Genomic DNA, 18,009 nt, shown 5'->3' with positions numbered 1-18,009 from the left:
TTTATAAAATCAAGTATAATAAATGTTAAATTGCCATTTCTTCTTTATGATTATAGCATTTAAAATGGTTCATTTAATGGTGTATATTATATGTGTACATGATATTGTTATATATCCTTCCATTTGTGTGCATGATGCCTTGATATCCAACTGAATCTTAACAATTTATAGCATAAAGGCACTAGTATGTCTACCACAACTTTTGTTTAAATGAAATCAGTAGAATAAATGGACAGGATAATGACAGTAATTTTATGAATTTCAGACTTTCACCCTAACCTATATTGGAGGTTACCTGTAAAATGAATCCTTTCTTACTTCCTACTTTAATATGAGGGAAAGAGGGAGAGAAACTTTGCCATAATAAATTATTGTTTATTTACTGTTGCAGGTCTTTTGGCTAAAAAAGCTGTTGAAGCTGGTCTACAGGTTAAACCTTATATAAGAACAAGTTTATCTCCAGGCAGTGGAATGGTTACACATTACCTCAGTTCAAGTGGAGTATTACCATATCTTAGCAAGCTTGGGTAAGTGATGGTTACCATCTTTTTAATATTAGTATTCAGCAGTGATTGAAGCTACTTGTTAGGGCCTTTTATATGCAAAAAGGAGATAGGAAAAAACACTTAGGGTTCTACTTGTTCCCTTGCCATTGCCCAAAAATCCTTGAGGCCATATCACTCAGCAGTCATTTACTGAGCGTATTTAGTCAACAAGGCAGTGTGTTGGTTACCAAGAAGTAGATGTGATCTCTAGTTTAAGGATGGAAACACTAGACAGACAAGTAAAGCCAGGTAACAATGGTGACAAGTAACAGTGACAGACAGGGAAAGGGATGGTAACGGTACTGCATAATTTCTGAGTCATGTAGATCAGTTTTCAGAACTGAGTGAAATCTTATAGGTTGCATTATTAATGAATAAATTGTCTTAATTGTAGTTTTGTGAGATTATTTGAACCACTAAGCATAGGTTAAGTTGTCCCTGAACGTTGGAGAAAATAACTTTTCTTATATTTCTTAAGCACTTCAAAAAAATAATTGATGCTAGCAGTGTTTTCACTATGTATCATGGAACATATTGTCTTACATAAATCAATTCTTTTGCAAAAGTGATAGGTTTTAGGTTTTTTTTCTTTGTTTAGAAGAGTCAGTTCAGTTCAGTTCAGTCGCTCAGTCGTGTCCGACTCTGCGACCCCATGAATCGCAACACGCCAGGCCTCCCTATCCATCACCAACTTCCGGAGTTTACTCAAACTCATGTCCATCGAGTCGGTGATGCCATCCAGCCATCTCATCCTCTGTCGTTCCCTTCTCCTCCTGCCCCCAATCCCTCCCAGCATCAGGGTCTTTTCCAATGAATCAACTCTTCACATGAGGTGGCCAAAGTACTGGAGTTTCAGCTTCAGCATCAGTCCTTCCAATGAACACCCAGGACTGATCTCCTTTAGGATGGACTGGTTGGATCTCCTTGCAGTCCAAGGGACTCTCTAGAGTCTTCTCCAACACCACAGTTCAAAAGCATCAATTTTTCGGCACTCACGTAGCTGGAAGTAATTTTGAGGATTATACCTACAGTTTTTCAGCTATTGGTGCAAACATAATTGCAGTTTTTGCATTGTTGAACTTTGCCATTCAGTATTGGAATACATTCTTAAATATGGTTATATTATACATCATTTAATGCTCATTTCTTGCTTCATTTTTTTTCTAATGACTTATTACTTGCTGTTTATGTTTATTTTGGACTGTGGAAATGATGTTAGACAAAAAACAAATTCAAACGATTTTCTTACTCAAAATGGATTATAGAGCAGTGGAGACAACTTGCAATATCAACAGTGCATTTGTCCAGTAAGTGCTAATGAACATGCAGTGCAGTTATGGTTCAAGAAGTTGTGTGAAGGAGACGAGAGCCTTGAAGATGAGGAGCGTAGTGGCTGGCCGTCGGAAGTTGGCAGTGACCAACTGAGTGCAGGTCATCGGAGCTGATCCTCTTACAGCTGCACGAGAAGCTGCCAAAAAAATCAACGTTAGCCATTCTACAGTCAGTGAGCATTTGAAGCAAATTGGAAAGGTGAAAGAGCTAGGCCAAGTGGGTACTTCATGAGCTGACTGCAAATCAAAAAAATTCATCTTCTCTTATTCTACACCACAGCAAGCCATTTCTCGATCTGATTATGACATGTGACAAAAAGTGGATTTTATACAATAGCCAGTGACGCCCAGCTCAGTGGTTGGACCAAGAAGAAGCTCCAAAGCACTTCCCAAAGCCAGACTTGCACCGATAAAAAAGATCATGATCACTGGCGGTTTGCTGCCCATCTGATCCACTACTCTTTGCTGTATCTTGGTGAAACCATTACATCGGAGAAGTATGCTCAGCAAACCAATAAGATATAATGAAAACTGCAACACCTGCAGCTGGCATTGGTCAACAGCTGAACTGTTGGGCCTGAAAGGGCCCAGTTCTCCACAACAACATCCTGCCACATGCTTCAAAAGTTGAGCCAATAGGGCTATGAAGTTTTGCCTCATCAGCCATATTCACCTGACTTCTCGCCAACTGACTGCCACTTCTTCAAGCATCTTGACAACTTTTAACAGGGAAAATGCTTCCACAACCAGCAGGATGCAGAAAATGCTTTCCAAGAGTTCGTTAAATCCTGAAACATGGATTTTTACACTGCAGGAATGAACCAACTTATTTCTCATAGGCAAAAATGTGTTGGTATAATTGTTCCTATTTTGATTTTAATAAACATGTGTTTAAGCTTCGTTGTAATGATTTAAAATGCAAAGTCTGAAACCTCAGTTACTTTTGCACCAGCCTAATATCATCTTGGTATTTTTGTCAGGGACTTTTCCTTGGGTTTGGTTGGTTGAGAATTAAAAGATTGCTCCCATCAGAGTACCCAACTGGATCCCTTGGTCAAATTTTCGCAGCCAGGTTCTCTTGATATTTGACAGTTAAACCTCTTTGTAGGGAAGTATAATATCCATTTTTTGAATGGTCACGTTATATTCCTAGCAGGTAATATTTGAGGAATTTTCTTGCATAGTGTGATAAGTTCTGTGTCAGATTTAGTTAACCAGGTCTAACTAGGGCGAATCCTAAATATCAGAGCTCTTCAGAAGTTTGCATTCAGTACAGATAGCATGACTGAGAGTCTGATTTGATTATTCAGGAGGTGTGAAATGAACATGTTGATGAAGGTTCATGTGTTGTTAATATTCTCTTCAACAATCTTATTACAGTGATGGAAATGAAAGATAAGACTGGTCCTTTCTTTACCAGAAAATGTTGTGATTTTTCTACCCAATCACATTTTATTTTTTGAAATGCAGATTTGAAATCATTGGCTATGGATGTTCAACATGTGTGGGAAATACAGCACCCTTATCAGAAGCAGTTTTAAATGCAGTAAAACAGGTAAACTATGTGGATCACTAGGATATCCAAATGGTTTTCCTTAACTATATTTCACTATTAAATTATCACATATACATATTGATGTATTTATATTTCTGTAGTCCTTGCATTGCTTGAGAAAAGTAACCTATCAATCATAAAATGATTCTTTGAAATCATTTTTAGATCCTTGAAATAATTCCTTCTAATTTATTTACAGGCTTGATAGTTCTGTGCCTAATAATTAGTAATATACTTTTGGTTATCTCGCCCTTAGAAGTATAATATTTTGCGATTGCTTATATGTGAGTATCCAGATTTGTACCATCTCTTGAATATTTGTGGTTTTTGTTTCCTTTTTTTTAGGGTGATTTGGTTACTTGTGGGGTTTTATCTGGAAATAAAAATTTTGAAGGTCGTCTTTGTGATTGTGTTCGTGCCAATTACCTTGCCTCTCCACCCTTAGTGGTAGCTTATGCCATAGCAGGCACAGTGAATATAGATTTCCAGACAGAGCCTTTAGGTATGTTTTCCTTTATATGTATCCATATATACCCTGCACATACTTTTTTCCCCAAAAGTTATATTTTTTAAGTATTTCCAAGACCATTCATTCTTTGAACTATTTCAAGAAATCTTATCACAGTGCATGCATTATTAATTTTTGATTCATATGAAGAATATAAATGTACAAGTAATCAGTTTTTTTAGCTACTTATACCTGAAGCACTCTGTTGAATAATATACTTGGTTTCTATATGTCTGAAAAGATGTGAACATTTTGATGTAATTACTTTTTATACTGAATTTCATGTTAAAAATTATTAACCAGGTACTGACCCTACTGGCAAGAACATTTACCTGCATGATATTTGGCCTAGTCGAGAAGAAGTTCATCAGATAGAGGAAGAACATGTTGTATTATCCATGTTTAAAGCATTAAAAGAGAAGATAGAGGTAAGACTCACTTGTTTCTTAAATAGTTTAGTAAAGTGGCAGTGTGTGTTTATGCATCTTTCTGAATAGGATCAAAATTAAAATTACATTATTTTGAATACACAGTTTTTAATGAGTGATGGTCATTTTATATTGAAATCTCTAATATCTAAGAGACTTAAGAGTATCAAAATTGCTTTTATTTACTTACTAGAAATATATAGCAAGCATTTATATTTGGCATCCTGAACATGGACACACTTCATAGAAATTGTTTATTGTTCCCATTCACATGATTCAAAATTAGAAAGAAATAAGAGTAGGCAATGATATCTCCCTCCCACCTGTTCCTTAGCCATCTACTTTACCTCCTCAAAGGCAGCAAGTTTATGTCAGTTTCTCTTAAGCGTTGTTTCAGAGATGTTTTGTGCATCTACAAGCAAATATATGTGTTCATACTTTTTAAAAAGAACTTAGAATATAAATATGAGAGCAAAAACGATATTTAGTCAGTTAACAAATATTTATTGAGCCCCTACTATGTGCCAGGCACTCTTCTAGCTGTTTGGAATACATCAGTGAAGGAAACACAGAGTTCTGAAGGGGAGAGGCAGATAGTAAACTGTAGACAGAATAATTAGGTAAATTATACAGTATGTTAAAAAGTAATCAGTGCTGTAGAAAATTAAAGAACAGAGTGAAGAGAACCAATTGTGTAAAATTCAGGATTAGATTGCAGTTTTATATAGGATAGTTGAAAACATGGCATTGGAGCAGAGTTTTTAAGAGGTAAACAAGTTAGTCATATATCTAAACGAAGAACCGGACTAAGCAGGTAGAGAGAGGGACCAGTGTAAATGGCAAAAGGCCTCAGGGAGGGACCCGTAGTGTGATTAGAACATAAGAAATAGGAAAGATGGAGATAGGAGATGATGTCCAGATTACATAGGGAATTGTAGGCCATTATTAAAAGTTAGTCTTTTACTCTGATAGAAGAGAGATGGGGAGTCATTGGGAAGTGTGGAACGGGTGTGTCATAATCAAAAAAGGTTGCTCTTGAAGTTGAAAAAAAGGTTGGTCTTGAAGTTGAAGATATCTTGGGGCAAGAGGGTTGGGTGATGAGAAGGATAGAGTCAGGAGAACCTATTGTATGTAGTAGTCCAAAATAAAAAATGGTAATAGCATGGAACATTTGGGGTGCCAAATGGAGGTGGTGATTGGTGAAGTTTTGAATATAGTTTGAAGGCAGGACTAATAATACAGTGATATAGGACAAATATTTTGAAAAAAGCAAGTTTTTCTCCATGATAATATTCTTAAAGATTGAAAGTATGCCCCCCAAAACACACTTAATCTCTTTAGCAACATGTTTAGATCTTTCTAAATTCTTTGGCTTTTCTGGAGTTCTGTGAAGTCTTTCACATTCACTTTGTATTGAAATTTATTTCTTTGGGTATTCCTGAAAATCTCGTTTGCTGGCATTTGATGAGCAGATTTTATCCTTTCTGTCCAAAGATGTCATAATTTTGTAGAATGCACCGTCTTGGCTTTCTTTCCAAATGGATGAGGCCTGTTTTCTTTTTTTTGTTCTAGCTTAAGTACTCTTTCAATTTTCTTGATCGTTTTCATAGACCTCTTTTTCTGACTCCATTTTATCTTTCTTTTGGTTTATCAATGAAAACCATATTCACAGATGGGAAATAAGCGGTGGAATTCTTTAGAAGCACCAGATTCAGTTTTGTTTCCATGGGATTTAAAATCTACTTATATCAGATGTCCTTCATTTTTTGATAAGCTTGTAAGTACTGCTTTACTATTTAATCTTTTAAAAAATTGTTAAGAAGTTGAAAAAAACCTCATGAAGAGCTAAACGCCTTCAACATTTTTTTACCTTTTAGACCAAAGAGCCAGTTGCACTCCAGCCTATTGAAAATGCCCATGTCTTATTATACCTGGGAGACTCTATCACGACAGATCATATATCACCTGCTGGAAGCATCGCTAGGAGTAGTGCTGCTGCTAAGTATTTGACAAACAGAGGGTATGTGTATAGGGTTACAGACTGTTTTTGTTTTATCTTTCTTATTTATTAAGAGACTTTTACTGGTCATGTTCCTTTATCCAGAATTTATAAATTATATGCTATCATGGATGTCTGATTGTCAGTGTATTTGACCTAAGCAATAACTAGGGTACCTGTTGTACTTGCTTTTGCTTGTAACTTTAGAAATTGAAATTCCTATCTTAAGTTGAGCCCTTGTCCTCAAGTAAACAAATGATTGGAAACAAGATTTTTCTTTTTCAGTGCTACTTTGTTGAAAAGTCTAATTGGTTTCACCTACCAAATAAAGCCTGATGGTTCCAACCATCTTCCATTGTTGGACTGCACAGTTTAAATGTGTATTTGGGGCTCTAAGATATACATGCGTAGGCTAGGCTTGATCTTCTTGAGCTGAAAAATTTCACAAGAAGAATAAATGTGAATGTAAAAATCATTTACATAGGATATATAAATCCAAAACTAGAAAGATTTTGTTTCATTGCTACATGGTTAATAACATAAGAGTTGTTCCCTCTTCAAAGAATTGTTTTGATACCAGAGGTAAAATTTTGCTAAAGGTAGAACTTGTGGTACCACTGCCTGATTAGCTTTTTGATGCTTGAGCTATGCATACGACAGTTTTCATTGAAAATATCTTATAAAAATCAGTGCTACATTTGACAGCTTGGTTTGACATGTAATACTGCATAGTTCTTATTATAATCTCATTAGTCCTGTTGTGAAATCTGTGTTTGAATTTCTAGTTAATTGTAGTTTGGTGTGAATTAAAACACTTTTTGGTAGAAATTGCTAATAGCAACTCTGGTGTGATTTAGTGAAAACAAATCAGATTGTTTTACATACAGTTTTTGTTTATATGGTGAGAAATAAAAGTTTTCTTTCACCCAAATATTTTTTAATAGGTTGTAATTTCCATCTTGGTCATAATTGTGATACAGATTCCATCTCCCCCCACCCCTCAAAAAAAGTCACTAATTCTCTCAAATACAAAATTTTTATATTTTTTTTAGTTTATGATACGGATTTCTTAGCATAGTTAATACAGTAGTCATCAGTTTGAATTTTTATTTTTAAAGACACTCAAATAGCATTGAAACAAGTATACTATCAAGTGTGAAACAGATCGCCGGCCCAGGTTGGATACATGAGACAAGTGCTCAGGGCTGGTGCACTGGGAAGACCCTGAGGGGTGGGATGGGGAGGGAGGCGGGAGGAGGGATCGGAATGGGGAACACATGTAAATCCATAGCTGATTCATATCAATGTATGGCAAAAACCACTACAATATTGTAAAGTAATTAGCCTCCAACTAATAAAAATAAATGAAAAAAAAAAAGACACTCAAACCCCCCATCACCAATGTTTAAATGCACATCCTGAGGTAAGATGTTTAAATTAGAAGAACAGTTGTTGTCTAAACATAAAAGAGCAAATTAAAGATAGATGGACGTTGCTTGTTGGTTGTTGAGATGCTTATGCCTAGTTTTCTCTTGTCCTTAAAAGTTCATTTATATAGTGACCAATCCAGTAGCAAAGAACATCCACAGCACACAGATTATGCTGTCTAAATACCAATTCTTAGTACAAGCAACCAGTTCTTCTTGGAGAAATGGTTGATTCCAGATTTGGTAACTGGAAAGTGTACAAGATGATTCTGTGTCTTAAACCAAGAAAGAGCAAGAACTGTCAGAAACTACCAGGCTTTCTGTCAAAAGGTTTCAGGACCCAACTTGAAATCTGTCACTGCTCAAAGATGGGACATGTTGAGCATCAATAAAGAATAACTGGAGTGGACTGAAACATAATGAATATGTTTAAATCCATGAGTTCATAATGATACTAGAAGAAAAAAATTAAAAACACCTAAGTTACCTTTGGAAGATGATGAGGAACCATCTCATTATTTAACAATAAAGGCTTTTCTGTATGGAATGTACTTCAATATAACCAAATCATTGATGAAGGAAAGTTTGTCTTTATAGAGGTTTTCCAGTTTAAAAAATGAAGAAATAATAGAAATACAACATCATCATTTTGCAGTCCCTAATGCAGTGTAGGTGATGATGGTCAATCTCTGGTAGCATTTCAGAAAGAGAAGTGGGTATCCTGGAAGTAATGGAAGTAAGACCTATAAAGCATCATTGCAAAAATAAAAACCCTGACTCTTAGCAGGTCACTAGATTTGACATCTGGTTAACAAGAAATACAGGAGGGAAAAGAGCATATGAAATGACAGTGTGGCGATGTAGTCAGTGCAGTCTAGATATAGGAAACTGTACTACAAATGACCTCATTTCTTTAGATAAAGTATATTAGGGGACAGAGAGGGAGAAGGAACATACAGATTATAAAAAAGACTTGAGAAAGCTGAATGAATTTACAAAACATATCTGAATCTGATTTGAGCAAACCAACAGCTAAAGAAGAAAACCAGGGAGATTTGAATATTTACTGGCTAGCTGATACTAAGAAGTTTGGAGGTTTTGTTTATTTGTATCAAGGTAGTATTTTTAAGTCCATGTCTTTCAGAGAAACAAACTGAAACATGTCCAGTTAAAATGTGATATCTTGAGTTTTCTTCAAAACAGTCTTAATAGAGGATGACTATAGAAGAAACAAAGAGATTCCATGAACTACTGTAGTTTAGTAATAGGGTCCTAGGTATTCTGTTTTCTTTACCTGTGTCCAAGCTTGAAATTTTTCATAATAAAAAAGTGGTTTTTTTAAATGTTTTACAGTTAAATAATGTGATTATTTTCCACCTGAAATAAAAACTGACTTTCTTGCAGCCTTACCCCTCGTGAATTCAACTCTTACGGAGCCCGAAGAGGTAATGATGCTGTAATGACAAGAGGCACTTTTGCAAATATCAAGCTTTTTAATAAGTTTATTGGAAAACCAGCTCCCAAAACAATTCATTTTCCATCAGGACAGACGGTAAGGATGTACACAGAGTGCTTAAGCAGTTGCTTACTAGTTTAAAATTTGTATTAAAATTTTTATGTTTTTTTTAATCGACAGCTGGATGTATTTGAGGCTGCAGAGCTGTACCAGAAAGAAGGTATCCCACTGATTATTTTAGCAGGAAAGAAATATGGTTCAGGAAATTCAAGAGATTGGGCTGCCAAAGGACCATACTTGCTGGTATTGCTTCTTAATTTTTATCTTTAAGTTCAAAGAGTTTTAAATATTCCTTTTTGTCAGTAACATTCTATCAATGTTTATTTTGTTTATTTAGACTTTTTATGTCTACTTGGATCTCATTTATAGGTTTTTTTTTTTTTTTTTTTAGGTGATCTTATATACATTGTACTAGTTGCTTTAAAATTTTTTTTAGGTTTTATTTATGTGTTTTATTATTATTTATTTTTAGCTGCACTGGATCTTAGTTGTTGTGCATGGCTTTTTGCTAGTTGTGGCAAATGGGGGGTACTTGAGTTGCTGTGTGTGGGCTTCTCATTGCTGTGGCTTTTCTTTTTGCAGAGCACAGACTGGGGCTTAAGTAGTCGCAGCATGAGGACTCAAGAGCGTAGGCTCAGCACTTGTGGTGCACAGGCTTAGTTCCCCCCTGGGATGTGGAATCTCCCCAGAACAAGGATTGAACCCGTGTCCCCTGCATTAGCAGGTGGATTCTTAACCACTGAGCCACCAGGGAAGTCCCTAGTTGCATTTTAGTACTCTGAATTTGATTAAAACTACATCAGTGTTATTTGTGAAAATAAATATAGTAGAGGGAAAGAAGATTATGTCTCAAATTACTGCTTTATAATAATAATTATTTACACTCATTGGTAATTTTACTTGCCCCTTTTTCATTTAATTTTCTCTGATTTGCTCCATGAAGGGTTAACAGACTTAGAGATAGTGGGCCAAGATTTACTTTTGTTTTCAAATAGAAGATGATGGTCCCTAGCTATCTGCTAAAAGACATCTCTCTTGAGACCATTTCTTTGTTGAAGAGCAAATAGGGGATCTGCTGGAGAGAATAGTCATATGATATGTGCTTTCTGCCATTTCTTATCATACTGTGTTTCGCTTTACAATTGTATTTGTGAAAAAGGCTGGTCAAGATACAGCCTTCATAGCTATCATAATCATACAAATGTCATTTGTTTTTAATCTTTAACCTCCCCCTCCTTAAAATGTAGATACTATTAAGGAGTTGCAGGAATAAGCCTAATTCTTTCATCTTTGTAAGATAATAATTTTAAGTATCAACATAATTCAGAGATAGTCCAGTTTTGGTTCTTGACCATTGCAGTAAAGCAATTATCACAATAAAGCAAGTTGCACAAGTTTTTCTATTTCCCAGTGCATACAAAAGTTATGTTTACACTATACTATAGTCTACTAAGTGTGTGACAGCATTGTATCCAAAAAATTGTACATGTAATTAAAAATTAATTGTACATTTAATTTAAAAATACTTTAATGATAAAAACTGCTGACCATCATCTGAACCTTCAGCAAGTCGTATGGTAACATCAAAGATCACTTGTCACAGATCACTACAACAAATAAAATAATAATGAAAATATTTGTAATATTACAAGAATTATCAAAACGTGACAAAGACATGAAGTGAGCAGATGCTCTTGGAAAAATGTAGACTTGATTGACATAGAGTTGCCACAAAACTTCAATTTGTAAAAAAAAAAGAAAAGAACAACAAAAAACCACTATCAAAAAAGGAGGTATCTCCTGTATCATGAATATTAATTATTTATAAGTTCTCTTTCTGAAGTTTTATAGCCTCCCCCCCTTTTTTTAAAAAATATTTCAGACTTTCCTCATATAGTTGTTGATCCTTGGCTATCTATTCAGTTAGATGTTTAAAAAAATGATTACAAGCTGGGATTGTGGCCTGGGTTTTGTTAGTCGGCCTTACTAATAGTAAGATACCTTTTTCATTGAGAGAGCCCTGTATATCAGTATCTGTAAATATTTTCTCTTGAGGCCATGCAGTTTCTTCATGGAAGGAGACCCACTGAAGAAACAGACTTACTCCTGCCCCATGTCTGATAATATTTTCACCTGGCCTTCCTGCGAGCCTGGTGTTCCTCCTTAGTCAAGAGTATCCCTCCTCTACAGGGTGATGCACTCTCAAGGGGTGAAACAAAATCTTACTCTTTGTGTGTGTAAAGTACACACACACATATATATACATAAACAGATACACAGTATCTTTGTGACGTTAAATTTTGGGAGGTGGGCAATTAGGAGAAAGATTTAGAAGGGAAGTGTTTAGAAGTGTTTAGAAGGGAAATGTCTTTTAAAAAAAAAAAAAAAAAAGGCTCCTTAGGAGGATAATAATGGGAAAAAGTAGAGAAACACAAGTCTTCAGCTTATTTTCTCCAAAGAATAGCCTCCACTCTTTCTGAGTGGGGACTGAGCTGGAGATCTTACTTCTTTTTATAGACTTCTCACTAGTATCCCAGTATTCTGAGAACCTTATGCCTCTGAGTCTCGAGTCCTTTCTAGGTTCTTTGTTGCAGAGTGACTCAAATCTTCGATTGGGTATCACTCTAATTTCAGTTAGTCAGTCTGTAGTTTCAACATTCTCTGCTAAGTTAGTCACCTATCTCTGTTTTCTAAATATTTACAGAATTTGCACATCCTGTTCTCTTTGTTGCTGTGGGCTTATACTTCTTTATTCCCTTATTTTAGTGGCAGTTTAAGAGGGAGTGTTGATAAACACATGTGTTAGATCTACCATAATTAAACAGAAATCTTCTTGAGCCCTTTTTGAGTTTCAAGCAACTGCCTCCGGTTATAGAGAACAGTTAGAAGGAGTTAAGGAGCTACTTAGAGATACAGGAAAATAATCTGTAAAAGGTTTCTTTAAATACTTTGATATAACATTGACCTTTATATGGGGTAATGGGTTTGAAGTTTTTACAGAAAAGACAAAAGTAGAGTTTTTTCCCCTTTAAAATTGTCTAGTAAAGCAATTTTCAGAGATGAATGAAGGAAATAAAATGCATGTTTGTTACAGGGTGTGAAAGCTGTTTTGGCTGAAAGTTATGAAAAAATTCACAAAGATCATTTGATTGGAATTGGCATAGCTCCACTTCAGTTCCTTCCAGGAGAAAGTGCAGATTCCTTGGGCCTCTCTGGCAGAGAAACATTTTCTTTAACATTTCCTGAAGAACTGTCTCCTGGAGTTATATTAAATATAAAGGTATACCTAAATTTCTCAAATATATGATCATGTACAGTACTATATATTTAACTAGATGGTTGTAAACTGAGTAATAAACATTTTATGTAAATTATATACTAATGTCAGCTAGTAAACAAATTGTAGTTTGAAAAGGCTTTATTTTGTTTGTAATTATACTTAGTCCAGAAAAAAGAAAACATGAACTTCCAGTTACATGTTTCAACTTCCTTTTCCTCATTAACAGCTCTCTGTGCTACTGTAATTTTTAGGCCAGGCATGTACACCACTTAGTTAGAAGCCCGAGTTGAGTGTTCATGGTTAGAGTAACACAGACTTTACAACTTTACAACTAAGAAAAAAGGAAAACGAGTAGCAGATTATATGCAATGAATATTTGATTTTTAACAAAATGAACATGAGTAATGAGTATAACATCCCTAACTAGTAAGTCAAAATCTGAATGATTTAATACTTTTAAGTGATAACAGTACTTGTTCTTTAGAATTAGGGATGAAAATATTTTTCTACTTAGCTGTGAAGCCTATAATTAGGTATCTTAGTTGTTTCTCAAGCAAGAGAAATGTTTCTCAGACAGAATATGTGATAAGTATAGTCATTGAATATGAAGACAAATGGTCTTAACCACTAAGTAACATTACAAGATTTTACCACTCATGTGAGATGTTTTTGTTTGTTTAAAGACAAGCACTGGAAAAGTATTCAGCGTGATTGCTTCATTTGAAAATGATGTGGAGATAACATTGTACAAACATGGAGGATTATTAAACTTTGTGGCACGAAAATTCTCATAGTATCTACTCACCATGGATACCTTTCATAACTGGTGACTGCAAACAAAGCCTTTTGTGCTGGACCCAGGAATCCTTCCCATGGAGCTGCAGATAGTCCCAGTATGCCCACTTATCTCATCCATGGATGTAAATGATTGTGAATCAACGTAGTGACTGAAATGAAATCTCGATTTTAAATAATATACGAATGGTGCTATTAACATTGCTAAAATCAATGTGTGAAGTGTGTTGTGGAAGAGGCCTATAAGTAAGGGGGACTATTTTATCAGACCATTTTGTAAATAAAAGCAGAATTTGAACTTGTGTTGAAGATTCTTATATGAATAACCTTCCTGAAGTCTCTTGTTTAGTTTTGCACCTATAAAACTGTATACTACTGTTTGTTGGTTTAAGAGTAGCGGATTGAAATTTAAGAAGCCAGATTAATTCTAAAATTGTGGAAGGTGAAATCTGATTTATAAATGGACTTTGAGATATGTTCATTCCTTTCCAGAATTGAGCTGGACATAGTGGCATTCTTAGTCTGTAATATAAGCCAGGGTTATCCTGTCTCAGTCAAAGGATAGAACTTGCCCCAGACACAATCATTCTGTCCAATCCAGCCGAGCTTTCCTCCACATCTGAAGGTGGACTGTTACAGAATACAGTTGATTGTGTAGCACCATGTATTAGCAGTGAAAATATGTACCACATATGCAGCCCTTATTTTTTCAGTAATTTGCTCCTGAGACCCTGGCAAGTCTCAGATGGCATTATATTAATTGGATTAGATTACTTTGCTCACTTTATGTGATACTGTAACTTCTATAATCTAATATTTTAGGTATCATTAACCAAAATTCCACACTCATTTACAGTTGCTAAGGAGAACTTTATTTAATCATTAAACACTAACATGATTTCCTCTAGATTTTTAAATTTTCCACCCTAAATTATATGGTTGCTCAACCCTAAACATTTTTTAAATGTTGGTTTCTTTTTAATTATATAAATCAATTTCCTGTCATTTTGAATCATTATTTCACCTGGGATGCATGATACTATTAATTATATATGCTTTTGCTGACCGTTAGGATAAAACACTTAAATTATTGCTGTCTGAATACCATATTTTCTCTATATGCATGTTTGTTTACCACATCAAATGTTCTGTTAACAAAAAGTTTGGTGACTTTTAAGAAAAGGTTGGATGATTAATTCCAAAAGTCCTATACCTTTTTTAAAAAATTAAGAAGTTCAAGTTAGCAGGCAGAAGGTTAATTGTAGTGACTTCCCCCCCCCACATAGAGATCATCATATGACCTAGTTAAGTTACTGCAATTCAGAATTAGCTTACATTGCACAGAATAAATTGTTTTAAGCTAAAATGCTGAAACTACCAAACCAGTGGGTAAAGACCACTGAGAACTTTGCACATAATCAGTCATACAATCTTTCAAAAATATTCTGTGTGTTTAGACAATTAGATGGACTAGAGTTTGGCAAAATGATTTCCCTTTTATTTAAAATTTTTATAAGTATTTTCTTTGGTACTTTCAAGTCATATTGTGTTCTTGATATTTTATTATGCTGTGTATTTGTCAGTGCATGTGTTTTTAATTTACATGAAAACATGAATTAAGGTTGGAGAATTTACAAGTTGAATGTTAAAATATCAGTTATAGGCTTTTGAGAAAATGATAATCCAGATTGTATGTGGGGAAAACATCTGTATTATTTCTAAGCCATACTGTAATACAATTTGTAGCCTATGGTCAGAGGCCTGGGCATCACTATAAACAGCAGATCCAGGAAATGAAGAGATGATGAAGATAGCCAGCTATAAATTAAGCATTTACATTTCCAGTCTACCTAGTCCAGTAAAAGTACAAGCAGATCTTGTATTTCAGGAACAAAATCAAGGTTCTCTTAAAATCTCTTGTTTATATACAGTGAACCAAAAAACTTGATAAGCAATGGCTATCAATTGGGGAAGAGAGTCGTGGATATATGACCCTGAGTGCACCTGTAATTCTTCCTCCAGCCAAATTGTGTTTGCAAAACTGTGGCACCTGTTGGTTTTTATTGTTTTTTCATATCTCCTTTATTGACTATGTCTAGATAATTTTGTGTTTTAAAAAAAAATACACAAATATTGTGGGAAGAAATACGATAGGCCCATGAAAGAAGCAAATTAGCGCTGTAAACAGTACAATTTCAAAAGTCATTATCAACCGGAGCATTTTTGTCATATTTTAAGAAACATTATGCTACATACCATTGCAATATTTCATGCCTTTGGGTTTGCTAGTTGATGAAAATGTCATCGAGTCACTGAACTGCCATTAGTATACCTAAAAAGTTGCCGAGATGCAGCTGTTATTTTCTGTTGTGTCTCCAGGCTGACGTTTGAGTGAGCCGTATTAGAATCCCTCTAACAAAGTACTGAGTTTTCACTGGGAGTCACACTTCATTGGTACTGAAGGACAAAAAGCACAGCTAAGACCTAAATCAAATTCTAGTGGTTTACACATAGGGAAACAGTGTTGTGTGCATTCACCTTCTCAGTGTTAAGTGACAGGATGAGGAGAAATTATTTGACTGACATTTTTCTTAGTTCAATTAAAAGACACAGTTCTTTTGCCTTTAGGTTTAGGAGGAAGTGCTAAGATACTGGATGTTGACCCTATCTTAGTTTGATTTGGAATACTAAAAGAGAGGGGAAGGAGGTGGACTTAGTCTTCGGTAGTGACTTTTCCCCTGAAGTGTGATAGTACCGATGTTTATCAATTTTACACATAGTATGTCATTATGAAACCATATATCTCACTTAAGCAACTATAAATCATTGTCTATTATTTAAAGCCAACAAAACAGTATAACAGTTTTAAGTTCAGTAATGTTAAGTATTGTATAGAAATATATTGGAGGCAAAGTTCAGTTGATGACAATTGTGTATATGTTACTGATGCTGTAAATTATTTTTAATAAAGAAAATTGTATTATCACATATTTGACTCTTGTTATAAAATACTTTGTGGTGATTGAAAGTAAAATACTGTAACTTAAGAAGAAATAAGATGCCATCCAGACATTTCTCTTCAAACATGTTATCTAGCTGTTCAGACATTAGTTATTCCCAATATGACTGCTAAATGAGAATGAAAGCCAAGATAAAGTTTGCAATAGGGATAGCCTTGAGGAAACAATTAAGTTGAAGCTGATTCAGTTAGATTCATAGAATCACATTTTAGAGTTGAAAAGACATCTCACCCAAAGCAGGATCCTTTGTACAAATACCATCTAACTGGACAGTCCTTTCTTGAATATTCAAGAGATGGGAGACTGTCTACTGCACTTGGTAGCCCACTGACTGAGTTTTGATGGTTAAATTTTATTTCAAGTTGAACTCGCCTGCTTGTAGCTCATACCTACTGATTCTAGTTCTCATTTGTCTATGCCCCTTAAAGCGCTTTAGTACAACTATATATAAAATACAGATTTAATGAATAAGTTAGACCCTCCACAAATTGCTTTGAACATAACCTTCATACTATAGATCTATTTTTAATGGTAATTTATGTTGAAGTGAACATTTAGAACTGAATTCCTCTCATGCTACAAAGTTGCGTATTACTGGAGGAAAGGGCCTTTTCTTGATAGATGCAGGATGGAAGTTCTATGTTTGCATGAGCCTCCATGCTTTAGAACTAGGTGATGGTGTCACTTCCTCCTTCCACTGGCTATTCATCAGCACTGATGAAGCACCCACAAGTCAGCTGGAGCAGGGAGCCAGGACCATGAGTCTCTACGATGAATATTTTGTAAATATGGTCAGTTGCCCACAGATCTAAAAATATCTGCCCTTTTCCTCAATAGCAACCTACATGAGTAAAGTTTGTTAAAGTTTGATATTTGTAAATTAAAATTGGTACATTATTAGGAGCTTTCTAAGGACTCCAGTATCCCAAGAAATTTGTGTTCTCAGTACAGAGACAGGCACGTGGTGTAGTTTGAATACCCAGAGTTCAAGGAAGCCTAGTGCAACACCAGTGTTGTGCTTTGTTAATTTATGGTTTCCACTTGATGCCAGTTTTTGTTTTCATTATAAAATAATTTAGCTTCAGCTTGTTTTGATTTGATGTGAGTTTGGCTCATAAGTTTTCCAAAATAGATTATAAAGCTTGTGTTTTGTATACTTCAAAAATGGAACATTTATTGCAGGAGCAGATGTGTATGTAATCCCCACAAAACTTGCTTGTATACTGACCGTTGTTTTGTCTGTGAATTTTGTGTTCATGTGATGGCACTAGATTTTTAGCATTTTAACAATGTAGGTATATAGTTGTATCATAAAACTAGTGGGCTATTATGTTTTATAGGATATCTTGTAATATAAAATCATATCTATAATTTCACCCTGCACATTTTTAATTTTGTTTCACTCCAATTTTTTTCACTGAATTTTTTGAAAGCCACTACCTAAGTGTCCTAGTGGCTGGGTGGAACAGGAAAAAAATTGTTAATACTACAGTGATAATGACATTTCTTGTCTATCAGATTGGAGCTTTATTCATTATCATGGTATCCAGTTTGGGCATTATTGGAAAAAAACATGTATTAAGAGCCTTAGAAATGCTCATTCTC

General features: G+C 34.9%; 1 protein-coding gene across 1 annotated transcript in view; it reads left to right on the top strand.

Annotated features, from left to right (window-relative positions):
* The window catches only part of IREB2 (iron responsive element binding protein 2), a 49,246-nt gene extending 32,874 nt beyond the window's left edge, over nucleotides 1-16,372 (top strand). The window contains exons 13-22 of the mRNA XM_043489775.1: nucleotides 392-527; nucleotides 3,347-3,431; nucleotides 3,777-3,933; nucleotides 4,243-4,367; nucleotides 6,040-6,144; nucleotides 6,245-6,387; nucleotides 9,198-9,345; nucleotides 9,430-9,552; nucleotides 12,404-12,589; nucleotides 13,273-16,372. Of these exons, the coding sequence (XP_043345710.1) occupies nucleotides 392-527; nucleotides 3,347-3,431; nucleotides 3,777-3,933; nucleotides 4,243-4,367; nucleotides 6,040-6,144; nucleotides 6,245-6,387; nucleotides 9,198-9,345; nucleotides 9,430-9,552; nucleotides 12,404-12,589; nucleotides 13,273-13,383 (1,319 nt within the window). The 3' untranslated portion in view covers nucleotides 13,384-16,372. The remainder of the gene's footprint in view (nucleotides 1-391; nucleotides 528-3,346; nucleotides 3,432-3,776; nucleotides 3,934-4,242; nucleotides 4,368-6,039; nucleotides 6,145-6,244; nucleotides 6,388-9,197; nucleotides 9,346-9,429; nucleotides 9,553-12,403; nucleotides 12,590-13,272) is intronic.
* Nucleotides 16,373-18,009: the final 1,637 nt, after the last annotated feature.

The sequence above is a fragment of the Cervus canadensis genome, chromosome 17, assembly GCF_019320065.1.
Source record: "Cervus canadensis isolate Bull #8, Minnesota chromosome 17, ASM1932006v1, whole genome shotgun sequence".
Taxonomy (NCBI): Eukaryota; Metazoa; Chordata; class Mammalia; order Artiodactyla; family Cervidae; genus Cervus; species Cervus canadensis.
This window is presented reverse-complemented; position numbering and strand designations above follow the sequence as displayed.